This window comes from Pelmatolapia mariae, linkage group LG15 (assembly GCF_036321145.2).
Source record: "Pelmatolapia mariae isolate MD_Pm_ZW linkage group LG15, Pm_UMD_F_2, whole genome shotgun sequence".
In the NCBI taxonomy this organism is placed as follows: Eukaryota; Metazoa; Chordata; class Actinopteri; order Cichliformes; family Cichlidae; genus Pelmatolapia; species Pelmatolapia mariae.
The window spans coordinates 30,654,151-30,666,682 of record NC_086240.1 but is presented as its reverse complement, the minus strand read 5'-3'; the positions used below and the strand labels follow the sequence as shown (position 1 = coordinate 30,666,682).

The window sequence follows — 12,532 nt, the reverse complement described above, 5'->3', positions numbered from 1 at the left end:
TTGGGGTCCTTAGAGTAACCGCAGGTCAGAAAACATGTCGCCCGGATCGTTGCACTTCCTCTGACACACACAGGACGTTATCCACTGCATCTTCCACTGTGTGTTGGAGCCTCCTTTGCAGGTGAAGTTGACCTTGATCATGCGTGACTTGTTGGGGACACAGCAGCGCTTGTCTGTACACACACCGCAGTATGTGGGCTTAAACTTCTTGTTGCTGGTACAGCCAGAGAGAGTCAACTTCTCTGCTTTCTTTGCCTGGAATTTGGGTCGGCACGTCTTTCCCTTTGGCACCTAGAAGTGGGAATAGCGATTGGTGTCTTTCTTTTTAAGAGTTGGAAAAAAAAAAACTTTAAAAATTAAATGAAAATATTAAAGATTTAGACAGATTAAAGCTGAAGATGCCACCTTAACACTCCTGAGCACGCTTTTCTCACACGGTCGCAGCAGGCACAGGCGGCGGTCTTTTCTCATCTCACACTTGCTGTTATCGTTGTTGACGCGTACAGAGATGCCCAGGCCGCAGGTCTTGGAGCAGGGACTCCAGTGGGTGGTCTGGATTAGGCAGTTCTTCTTCCAGGCTAAAGGAGGGTCCCTGTAACCTTTCAGTGTTACAGTTAAAGGGTACTGTGTCAAGCAAAGCACAGATCAGAATCATTCTAACAAGCTACTGTGTCTCCATCAGAGATGGGCAGTAATGCATTAAAAGTAATGCATTACTGTAATCTGATTACTTTTCAAGTAACAAGTAAGGGATTACTATTCCAAAAAAGTAATTAGATTACTGTTACTATACCATAAGCACACTGCGTTACTGATTTTGTTTGTTAATGTCTGATGACAATGACGTACGAGCGTGCGACATCTGTGGCAGCAACAGACGTGTGAAGATCAACAGTGGATAATATAGAGATGTTATCCACTGTTGATCTGTGGCAGAGAGCACAACCATGCAGCGTTTAAGGCTTGGAAGTACTGACATTACTTTGAGTTTGATTCTGTAAAAAGTGACATACACATTAGCGTCCGCTGTGCACTCTACGTGGGAAGAAAACTTCTTTCTACAGTGAAAAATTAAACTTCAAATTATTTCTTGCTGTGTTTTTCTTGCATCGATTTGAAAGAGTGAGAGTAAACACAAAAATTATTTTATTTTAAATGCTGGAATATGCAGAACATAAATTTAAATGTTAAACAAATTTCTTCAACTCAGAGAATGTTGCATATAATTTAATTTTTGCTTAATGCAATGTGTATCAATTTAAAAGATTAAAACTAATAAAACAAGTTTGAATCAAATCAAAAAGTCTTTTCAATTTTATATGATGGATTATGCAGGAAAAAAATTAGAATTGGGCTGAAAGGTCTATCGCGTTATTGCGTATGTATCATGTTTTTAAAAAGTAAATAATACTTATTACTAATTATTACTAATTACTTTGTTGGAGAAGTAATCAGTAATTAGTAACAAATTACTATTTTCAAGTAACTTGACCAATACTGGTTGTGATTAGGTGCTATAGAGCCTTATGGGAGCAGTCCCAATAATCGATTTTGATAGAATTCATTATGATATGAAATTGCTGCTACATAGAAAAGGACAAAAAATTAAAAGATCTGCATAGAAATGTAACACAAAAGAATCTGAAACACTGTAAACTTACCAGCTCACTATACAAACTCAGCTATATGTAAAAGAATACCTATCTTTACTTATTATTATTATTATTATTATTATTATTATTATTAATAATAATATTGAGGAGCAGAAATATGTGGAGTCACCCTAAACATGTAAGGTTATTGTGAGCTACTGGGCAGAGCCCAGATTTTTGGCACTGGAGCCATCCACTACTTCTCCATCCAACCATCCAACACTTCTCGAACCACAACCAGATCAGACCCACAAACACCAAAATAAAAGCTTCTTTTGTTATTAGATCACCCTCAGAACTTTCCCCTCTCGTTACTACATTTTTGTGACTATAGCGTCATGCTCGTTTGCACCACTTAGTAAGCTTGTCCTGTCCTTTCTTGACATTTTTAGTCAAAATGAAAAAGTTTCAGCCAAATCTCAACGTTGGGACAGGGACGATGAGTTTTTGTTGGGTGGGAAAGTGCTTTGTTTTTTCACAGTGGCAAATCACTGTATGTGGCTCAGATAGATCATGTGATAGATCTGGTTCAGCTACATGCCACGCCAATTAAATAAGCTTTGCAGTACATCAAAGTGGCATTTTTATGGCTTTTAATAAAAACCAACTTGTCCCTCTTTCTTCTCCTCCTCTAACTGGAATCATATGTGTCAGACAGTTTAACCACAGGCAGTCACACCTCACACTGACTGTACTGAGTAATGAGGCTCCCCCTTCCCTTCCAGCTACCTAACTTGGACAGCAATTAGCATTCCAGGCCAGACAGCCTGGCCCTTCTCCATGAATTCATTCTCTAAATACACACCTGACATGTAGGTAGTGTCCTGCTGGTGCTTGTTTGGGCTCTGGCCACTGCGAAGGCCAGCTGGCGTGTTGCTGATCAGTGGTGCAGAGCCTAAGAGACCAGCAGGCTTCTGGATGAAAGCAGGGGTACAGCCAATGGCTCCAGCGATGCATGTACACTTGTAGAGGGGGCTGGACTGGAAGGCTTCTCCATTCTCATAGTGGACCCCATTCAGGTCACAGCCTACCGCCATCATGTCTGAAGGAATGAGAAGAAACATGCTGGTGCAAATCTCAAACTCTGATTATGGTGGATCTTAAGACTATAATGCAAATTAATATCTTTTTTGTTTGTTTGGGGGAGTTTTGTAAACCAAGAATTTTACTGTGCCTTTTTCCCCACAAGCATACAAAATATGAGATTTGAGTGCAAATTAGCTTTTTAAAAATGGCATACTCCTTTATGCTGGCATTGATTCCCAGCCTAGCACCCAATTTGCGCATTTGGAATGATGACATGGAATGTAAAAACATGTTTTTGCAGGGATGGACACAAAAACCAGCGGTTTTTGACTCACGTAGGTGGAATTGTTGATTGGAGTTTAAGTTTCACACTGAGGTTTGTAAAAGCCCCTTCAGGCTTCTTCACACTTGCATATTTTTTTAAATTGCTTTCCCGTTGAACTGGTTTAGAGCGGCCTCCTCTGAAGCCACTGTGTGGCTTTATGCAAACACTAATAAAACTCATTTAAATATACAACTTTTATGGTCTTTACAAATGCTGTTTGGCTCATGGTAGAATAATTGTGATGTACACTGCTTTAAAATATACCATTTACAATATATCCATAATTCTGTTACTGTTGCAACACGGCAGCCCCTGGGGCTGAATCCACAAATATCCTCTTGAGGTTGAATCCAAAAGTGAGGCGAGCCCCACAGACTGCGGTTTAAAAAATGTTTATAAGTTAGTACAGAAAGGTGTTTTGGTCTCAGTAGCTAATATTTCCCTTCATAAATTTCCAATAACTAAACTTTTGAACTGTACTAAAGCTTAAAGTGAGAGGTGAGGTCAGTTTGATCATGATTATTATAGGCTGTTGTGTGCTATAGACCATTCAGGAAGTCTCTGCTTTAGTTTTTGGAGAGTAAAATTCAAATATTTTATTGGTTTGTCAGCATTAATTAGCAGCTACGGTGCAGCTATATTTATCAGCTGCATTAGTTAAAAATAATCCAGTCTGCACTTGTACGGTTATGGATGCAGCTTAGCATTAGCTTATAACTAAACCTGTGGTCTAAAGGTATATCCGTCCATTACGGTTGCTCTGCAAAGAATTAAGATGGCCATGGCTATGAAGCTAAAGTCAAGGCTTCAAAATACTAAAACGCAAACCATTGGGTGATGTTACTATAGCCATGTCCAACTTTTACAGTGTTTGACCACCTGCCAACAGCCACCATCACACTGTCATAGTTGTAGGAAGTAAAGCAGCATGTACCCCTGTAATCAGAGCTGGACTGGTAATCTGGCACAACGGCCCTATTCCCGGTGGGCCGGAGCACCGATCTGAAAGGCTGCTGCACACTGGTCATACAAGCGCTGACAGCACCCATTCATTCATATTCATTACAAATCTTTTCACGAGCTTGTAAAGGTTTAGTGGTGAAAAAGTGAAGCTGAGAAGCCAAAAGAAAATCTGTGTCAAATTAATCAACACATTAGCTGTTGGCACCATGAACAGTAGTACCAGCAACAAGTTGTAACAGGCCTCACAGTCACAGGAGGCTGCTGTTGTGGGCACCAGCTGTGGAGAAGGGAGGAAGACACGAGGAAGATGAAACAAACGTGGTAAGATAATAGATGGAGGGACATAATAAGGAAGGATTCGAGTAAAATAAGTGGCTGCTTTGACCATGAGTCATTGCTGCAGTGCAACTAAGGAAGCCTGATTAAAACCCGTGTTGGGCCCCTTGACTCTTTATTGTAACCCTGCCTGCAATAAAGTAAAAGACCAGGTCCACTCACATGCACACACTCCAACCTCGTATCTTGGCTTGTCTGCTGAGAAGTCACAGTACATGCCCTTGTGTGGGTCGCACACGTCCCTCTCGTTGCACGGCTCTCCAATTTGTCGGGCGCAGCTCTTACAGCAGCCACACCCATCCAGGACAGAGCTGACACCAGGGGCACAGTAAGGTCTCTCCCGACACTTGCAGGGCCACTGGCAGAATTGGCGCCTCTCTGTCGTAGTCCGTCCACCCTGAGGAGCTTGCAGCAGCCCATTGTTCTGCGCCCTGCTGAAGCACTGAGAGGAAAACAGCCAGGAGTCAAATTTTTGAATTGGCAGTATTTTTTTTTTTTTTTATTGTTATGATGGAGATGATACAGGAAATGCACAGTAAAAAAACAACGCCGCTCCTTGAACCAGTAGCTTTTTTTAAAATAAATTGACAATTCAAATAATAAAATGTTTACATGTACCAGTAATGTCTATCTACATTCACAACCATCTTTCTGGACCCTCCTTGTCCAACCAGGTTTAGTTACTCTGGAAAATGTTAAAGTAGAGCTCTTCAGCGTTCAGTGCTGACACTCTAATAGGAGACTAAAGGAACAAAATGCCTTTGCATTTTACTATAGTGCTTTTTACCAGCCAAGGTCAATATTTTGTGTCAGATATTTTTTAGCCCAGCTTGAGGGAGATGAAAGTGAGGAGACAGATGATGCCTCAAAGGTGCTTTTAGTTTTTCCCCTGGACTGGAAAAATGATCTCATTGCCACAGGAGTAGCAACTCCATGATAGGCCCTGGGGCTTTTTTTTTCCTGGGGTCCCTCACTGCCACGTTGTACTAGAGCAAACATAAAATCTCACTCTGTCTTTCATTCTCTGTCTTATACACACGCACACACATAGCTTATGTACGTTTGGCTGCTTCAAGAGGCGTTGCCACAGCAGGTCGGTCCACATGTTTGATTTGGCAGTTTTACGCTGGATGCTGTTCCTTATGCAACAAATAACAACGACAACTGTAAGAAAGACAACTGTAATGTCTGTGGAGACACAGATGAGAGAAACAGCCGTCCTGAACAAGCACACTCATTTCTACAATCCCTCGTTCATTTCCAGTGAACCTGCTTCTGGATTCATTACAGTCATATATATGGGAGTATATATGCATATTTTCAACATATAGGTGGCAATAATCTTTCAGTCATTCACAAAAATACAAACTACTCACTCATCTTTCAGGCTATAACCAAAGTCCTGGCAGTACACTTAGTTTATATTTACAGTATATTTAACACATTTTGCTGTAGGATGAAATGTTTTCAACATAAAGGTAAATTTACCTCATAGAGGAAAAGTCAGGTCAACTCCAAGAGTCATAAGGAAGTTTGATGGGAATACAGCTTACATCTGAGTTATTTGAATATACTTGTTCTAAAAAGTACAAGTACATGCTTTCTAAATTTCTCTAAAGCTGCTAACAGGATATGACTTTAAGGTGCAGTGAGTGCATGTACCCCTTATTTAGAGTGGTGCACTTGTGGAAAAAAAACAACAACATTTTTGTCAGTGCCACCATCTCCAAACCATATATCATAGCAGGTCTCCCTGCTGTCTTGTAATCCTTGCCTTTCTCTCTCACTGCTATCTTTAAGTGTTAAGTCTGTAACAAATCACACTTAACACCCATCTCCACCCACCCCACTCCACCATGCCGGTTTCTCTTCTTCATCTCTCTTGTGTCCATTGCTTTGGATGGTTGACTTCAGGTATTTAAACTCATCTACCTTCACTCTCTGTGTCTAAAAACCACGAGTAAAATCCTACCTGCAGTGGCTGTACTCAGATCCATGTGTTAGCTTTAGCTAAAACACATTTAGCCACTTAATTTCTGATAATCTTTAATAATTATCAGAAAAGATTGAAATTTGTTCTCTCTCTCTCACTTTCAGGTTTGAGGCTTAGACATCTCTAATCCCCATCATACTTCTAGTTTAGCATTGTCACTGTAACTGTGCAGGGACAGTCTGGTTAAGGGGAACTCAGCTCTACCCAGTCTTTCTTGCTTTGTATTTTTCACTGCTAAGTGCAAAACAAAACAAAACAAAAATTCCAAATAGAAACAAAAATATATAAGAAACCTTTCAACAAAGCGTGACAGCCAAAAAATTCAACATCTAACATAGTGACACACTGCACAGAGCTCAGAGCAGCGAGAGGCCAAAATGTCTTAGATATTTCAATGTATTCCAGTCCTTGAATCTCCATGTTTACCTGATGGTATTTGCTGTGATGAAATCCAGCCATGGCACTACTTGTGCTCCAAATACCCCTGGTCTCTCAGAGCTTCCAAGGGTTACTGAGGGTTATGGCAAAAATCTGAAGCCTGTCTGCCAGGTTTGCTGAATCAGCTCATTTCATGGTGTGAAAATGAGTCCACGGGAGCTTGAACTGCACATGCATCCCAATTTTGTCATCTTTTCTCACTTCACGCTTCTAAAATAAACCCTACACTAAAGCCAGTAAACTACTAAAGCCTACATACAAATAATACTATCAAACAGTCAAGTCTGAACTGGGGTGTTTTGGTATTCACTTGCAGTCAGGTATCCCATACAGCTACGTGCTTTCCTCTAGATTTATATATAGCAGTTTCTGAGTGGCATCGAGTGTTGTCTTATCTGCAGTTTGAGGGAAAAAAAGGTGAAAGGGTAGTGCTCTTCTTACCTGTTGAGCAAAGATGAGCAGGAGAGAATGGCAGAGAAGCAGTAGCATCTCTCAAGTGGTCAAGGTTTGTGTGAGCTCCAGGAGAGAGATGGGGTGACGAGGGAGCAGGAAGGTGGGATTGAGGGAGGGAGACTGGGTGCTGGAAGAGGGAGAGGATTGGAATGGGGTGGGGTGGGGAGAGATTGCGAGAGCTGACCTGACTGGGGAAGGCCACAAAGCACCCTTCTGTCCCTCCTCAAACACACCTTTCCCCCCATTTCACTGATCCAGAGGGGAAGTATTTGATGCTGGGTCGCTCCACAGCCTTCAGAACCTGCCCACTTCCATAGTCTTAGCCTTAGCCTTACTCACACCTGAATGAAAATACGGGTTAAATCTTTAAACCGTGTGTGTTATAAGCTACTATTGTACATAACATCTTAACAAACCTAATTTCATGTTTAAAAGTCTTCTCAGTTGACACATTCACTCTGTGCTGTTTATTTAATGCGGTGCTGAAGCTGCGTGCTTCACCTAATGTGGACTGACATCTATTTGAGTTCACATTCCATTATTATTTACACTGAGTATAAAGGCTCCTCTCATAGCTAACTCTCCACCTACATTCTCGTAAAACCATCAGTCCTTTGAGACTTCATATGGAAACACTGATAATACTCGTATTGCTGCTACTGCGTGCTGTACTACCATGAGTACTGCCAACAATGAGAGGCCAGAATGTCATCAGATGGTTATCAACTTTAAAAACTAGTCGCAATCTAACTATATATATTCTATAACTACAAGTAATCAACGTGTTGCTATAAAATCTTGTAGAGATATTAATGGTCTCTTTTACTGATACCGCGATGGAAATCATTCCTGAATCCTCTGTTGGATTTTTAGTCTGAAAACAATTTATAACTTTTATGTCATTTTTTCTGGATTATTGGTAGATATTCTGTCTCTCTTAATTTAAATGAAACTGCCATAACAATTTGAGACTGCTCATTTCTTTGTAGATAATTAAACTTCAGTTTGGAGGATGTCTGGACCCAGCAGTGAGAGGCCAAAATGTCTTCGATATTTTAATTCTGCAAAGATCATTAAAAATCGAAGATTTCCAATTTTGATTCACCAGTCCATAATACCTTCTTCCAGTATTCAGTAGTCCAATGATGGTGTTTCATGCAGTACAATACTGTTCGACCGATGCTCACGAGATTATGGTACCACAATATGTTCCAACACTGCTTTTATGCAGACAGAGGGGGTTGTAACCAATCCAGGAAAGTTGAAACAACTGTAGGAATTAGTAGAACCAGCTTTCAAGGCTTCATCAACCTCCATTGCTGCAGAACAGCTTTAAATTGGAGTTTGTAGTAGTCTGAAGTGAATGAATCTTAATAGTGCTGGTGATTCGCTAGTGTTTATGTGTAGCACCATAGTGGGACTGGCATTACTAGGGTTATTGACCAAAACCATGGCTAGAGCCTTTATTCAACTGCATACTTCCATATGCTAATGTTTAGTACATAATCCTCTTTACAATATCATGTACTCTGTGAGTATCTGGCTATTGTACTTGCAACCATGGGAGGATTATCACGACTACACACTTTGGATACAAACTTTCTACACACCTACGCATTCAAAGTTTTATAGCACATTACTTTGAGATTATACTTCTTCTGCTATTCTTTTACATTCTGTGCATGCTTTAAAATCACCTACCTAAAGCAGAGCTCATTCTGGCATTCTTTAAAGCAAAGTCATTAACAGGAGGCCTTAAATTGTCTTAATAGTCCTCAACCCTGGACCACAGGTGACATCAGAGGGTTCAGCCAGTGTCCCTCTCTGCCGGCTAAGCCACCATCCTGCCTTGAACTTGGACCCACTAATACAATTCAATTTGCCAACCGGCCAAATGTAATCTATGCTGTCTGTGCTTTCACCGTGTTGTTAGCCAGATACATGTGATTATATAACCCAGGTCAGTATTAAGTGTAATTTAACTTTGAAAATAAATAAATAAATGAAAATATGAAGGGTAACAGCCCCTACTGGTTCCAAGGGATGTGCCCCCATGGCCTAGTAATTCACCCATGTTCATAACACTCAAAAGGAGTAGAGGAATATGTACAAAACAAAGGAAGGCACACACTGGAGAACAAAGTGCTAGGAAGCAGTGAAAAAGGACTTCTCTGGGTATAGAGTCCTGAGTATAGAGTGCCACTCATGCCACTGTGTGAGTGGCATGAGTGGCAATGGCTTCCAGGGTTGGCAAAGGTCAGCCAATGAGTTTTTGAGCTAATTACCCTCTGAGCACCCTTCCTGTTTACAGTTGTGGCCCCTGCAAACACCCAGGCAGTGGTAAAAGGCCAGCAGCAACTTCTGGTCAAGGTTTATTCTTCCTCAGGACACAGAGGAAGTGCAGCTGTTGCTAGGCCTTCTTTACCAGTGTGATGGTGTTGTGGGTCCAGGTGAAATCACCTGAGATGTGGGTGCCCAGAAACCTGAAGGTGGAGACAGATTCCACCAGACTGATTGAGGTTGGTTGGTGAGGAAATCTTTGATCCAGGAGCAGGTGGCAGGGGGGATCTGAAGGTGGTCCAGTATGGTGGCCAGGATATCTGGTATTATGATGTTGAAAACTGAGTGTAATCCTCTGATATCTTAAAATAAAATTTTAGAGGATCTTAAATTTAGTTGGTGTATTTGGGTCTGGTGGATTTATTTTTGTTGTTGTTGTGGTGTTAATGTGTTGGATCAGCATTGCCGTTCATTCACATTTCTTTAGTTTAGACATGTTCAAATTGTCATTATCTACCACAGTAATGTAGTTACATTCTTATCAACACCAAAGGAACACTTTCTCACAGTGGAAAAGTGTGAAAAGCTTTTTGATCCGGCAACGTTTTTTATACACCATAAGAGCATTAAAATATGTTAGTTTTCATCATGACTCAATGATGAATAGTTAACCCTATAGTAATTAGAACATACATACTGTACATATGCATAGATAAAAAATATTTAGTCATAACATTTGCTGTTTTTGTTTTTCTTTTAGGGCTTTTTTGGTTGTGTTTTTTCCCTCCTGGTCACGAATGATCTGTCTTTGGTTAGTGTTGAGTTTTATTTAAGCCACATGGTAAACAGGCAGATTTTCAAAACCTAAGCATTTCAATTCTGTCACAGTTTGGCATTACAGTTTTTCCTTTCAGGAGCTTTCCAACTTGGCTTCAAATAAACAGACATTCTATGAAAAAGCTGTAAATGAATTTTAAGTGGGTTGCTACTTGCCTGTTGACCTTTAAAAGGTGAAATGATATTTTCATTGGCAATCAACATACTTCAACAACACATCATCCACACACACAATAACCTGCTTTATACAAAATATCCAAATATCCCTTGGCTGCTTTGTGGGGTGCATGGTAGGAGTTACAGATGGGTTTAAGCTGGGGGTGGGATTACACTGGGGATCAGCTCTGAACTGCTTCTTGTTTAGATACATAAATACAGTAAACACTTACAGTGTGTTTTTATAAATGTACAATCAAATTTCTGTTTCAATATTTGATATATTCTCTTTGTACCATTCTTAATTACCTATAGATGTTAAATAATTAGCATCAATGCTTTCTGATTTTACATACATTTTACATAGAAAACAATGAGAAAATGAGAGAAAGAGTAATGCGGATGGAGGAAAGATAGAGAATCAAGACGTCTAGAGGATTAGTAAGGAGGACGTGGGGGCAGCTATGAAAAGGGTGATGAATGAAAAGGCAGTTAGTCCAGATGTACCTGTTGAGATATGGAGACTGGCTAACACAACATTGGAAAGTGAAAGGATATCTCAGGAATGGAGAAGACATGTACTGATACATGGAGGTATGCTCTGGCGAGAAGAGGAATGAAACTGTTGAGGGTATGATAGATGTTTAAGAATGAGAGCGAGACAGATGAAAAGGTGAATACTGAACTTGGTAGAGTTTAAATATTTGGGGTCGACCATTCAAAGCAGACACAATTAATTAGACACACTGTCCACACTGACTACAGAAAAGCTTCAGTATTGAAAATATATTGATTCTTTGCACCTTTGTACAGTTCCATTTATTTCCATGTAACCACAAGATGGTGCTGCAATGTGGAATGAGTGGCAGTGCAGGTGGCACAGAAATGAACACTGTTAGAAGCTCTTGAAAAATTAAAGTTGTTTACGCCACTTTTTCCTTCTGTGAAAATGACGAGTAGCATTTATGTAATAGTGCCGGAGTTGTATTTCCTGCTTAGAATTCAGTAGCAGGTCTTGTACTGAGTTGCCTCTGGTCTTTTTTGATCATTTTATGAAACTACTCCTCTATTCTTCCTGAAGTAATTTCTTGTACTTCCCACTGACAGTGTCGGGAGCCCCACGCCTAATCAAAGAATGCCAGTCTTCTCAGATTACCCCTGGGAGCTCTGTTCCAGTTTGGTGAATGGTTTTTATGGTGTGCATATAAGTTACTATACATGAGGATTCCCCGGAGAAATAATCGAGGTTCTTTAAACTATACTATCAGCAGCACAAGCCAAGAGATGACTGGATATGTTTGGGAAGTGGTGAGCTACTAGTGATGGAATAGCATAAAAAAGCAGCTCTAATTCCTCCTCGATAGTGCTCTGAAATAGGTAATGCTTCTTTGCTTCACCACCAAAGGACCCCCCCCCCCCCCCCCCCCCACATGCCATCACTCAGTACTTGTTTGAATGTCTATCCGTTTCAGTCACACTAACAACAAGTTGAACTAGTCTGACAACTGAAATACAGGAAACTGCAGAGCCATGTGATGCCTCTGGGTTTTCTCATAAACAAACAGAACTTTTTTTGATCCACATTTATTGCTGCAAGAAATGCTGGGCAAATAATTCAGCTGAATCAAGTTGTTTGTCAACTGGGAGAGACAGCCACAAATTCCTGGTAAAAAGTCAAAACGGGTTACCTAATTTATTCTTATGAAACTTTTTGAGGAGGGGCGGAGAGACAAAAGGCAAGTAGCCCAGTCTTCACTACACAGCAGCTCCTCCCACAGTGAGGAACCTCCTCCCTCCTGTTTTGGTTCACTCCCATCACTCGGAGGTTAGATCACCCTCAGAGAGCTGCACACTTTCCTACAGATAGCCACAGGTTGCTGTTGGAGTGCGGCGCAGCACAGGTGTGACTGCATATGAATGAGAGTGACTCTGCCTGTTAATCATCAGCCTGGCACAGGCATAAATTCCAGCCTTTTTTTTCTTAGATATTTGACTGAAGCTTTGTCTGCTTGTGCATGTATTCCAGCTTCATTTTAGGAGCTCTTTTGGACTTTCTGAATTAGATCCGATTAG

The 12,532-nt window shown here is 40.7% G+C and overlaps 1 protein-coding gene across 1 annotated transcript; it reads right to left on the bottom strand.

Moving 5' to 3' along the window:
- Window positions 1-9: 9 nt before the first annotated feature.
- ccn6 (cellular communication network factor 6) lies at window positions 10-7,222 on the bottom strand. Its single transcript, XM_063495771.2, has 5 exons — window positions 7,175-7,222; window positions 4,465-4,744; window positions 2,458-2,694; window positions 406-578; window positions 10-291 (listed from the first exon to the last, which is right to left on the bottom strand). Exons 1-5 carry the CDS (start codon window positions 7,220-7,222, stop codon window positions 10-12), a joined length of 1,020 nt encoding a protein of 339 aa, XP_063351841.1.
- Window positions 7,223-12,532: the final 5,310 nt, after the last annotated feature.

Coding starts and splice junctions, on each gene's coding strand:
- ccn6 (XM_063495771.2), bottom strand. CDS start 7,222: ATGCTACTGCTTCTCTGCCATTCTCTCCTGCTCATCTTTGCTCAACAG. Junction 2,695..4,464: donor CGAGGTTGGAGTGTGTGCAT/GTGAGTGGACCT, acceptor TCATTCCTTCAG/ACATGATGGCGGTAGGCTGT. Junction 579..2,457: donor GGACACTACCTACATGTCAG/GTGTGTATTTAG, acceptor ACCCTCCTTTAG/CCTGGAAGAAGAACTGCCTA.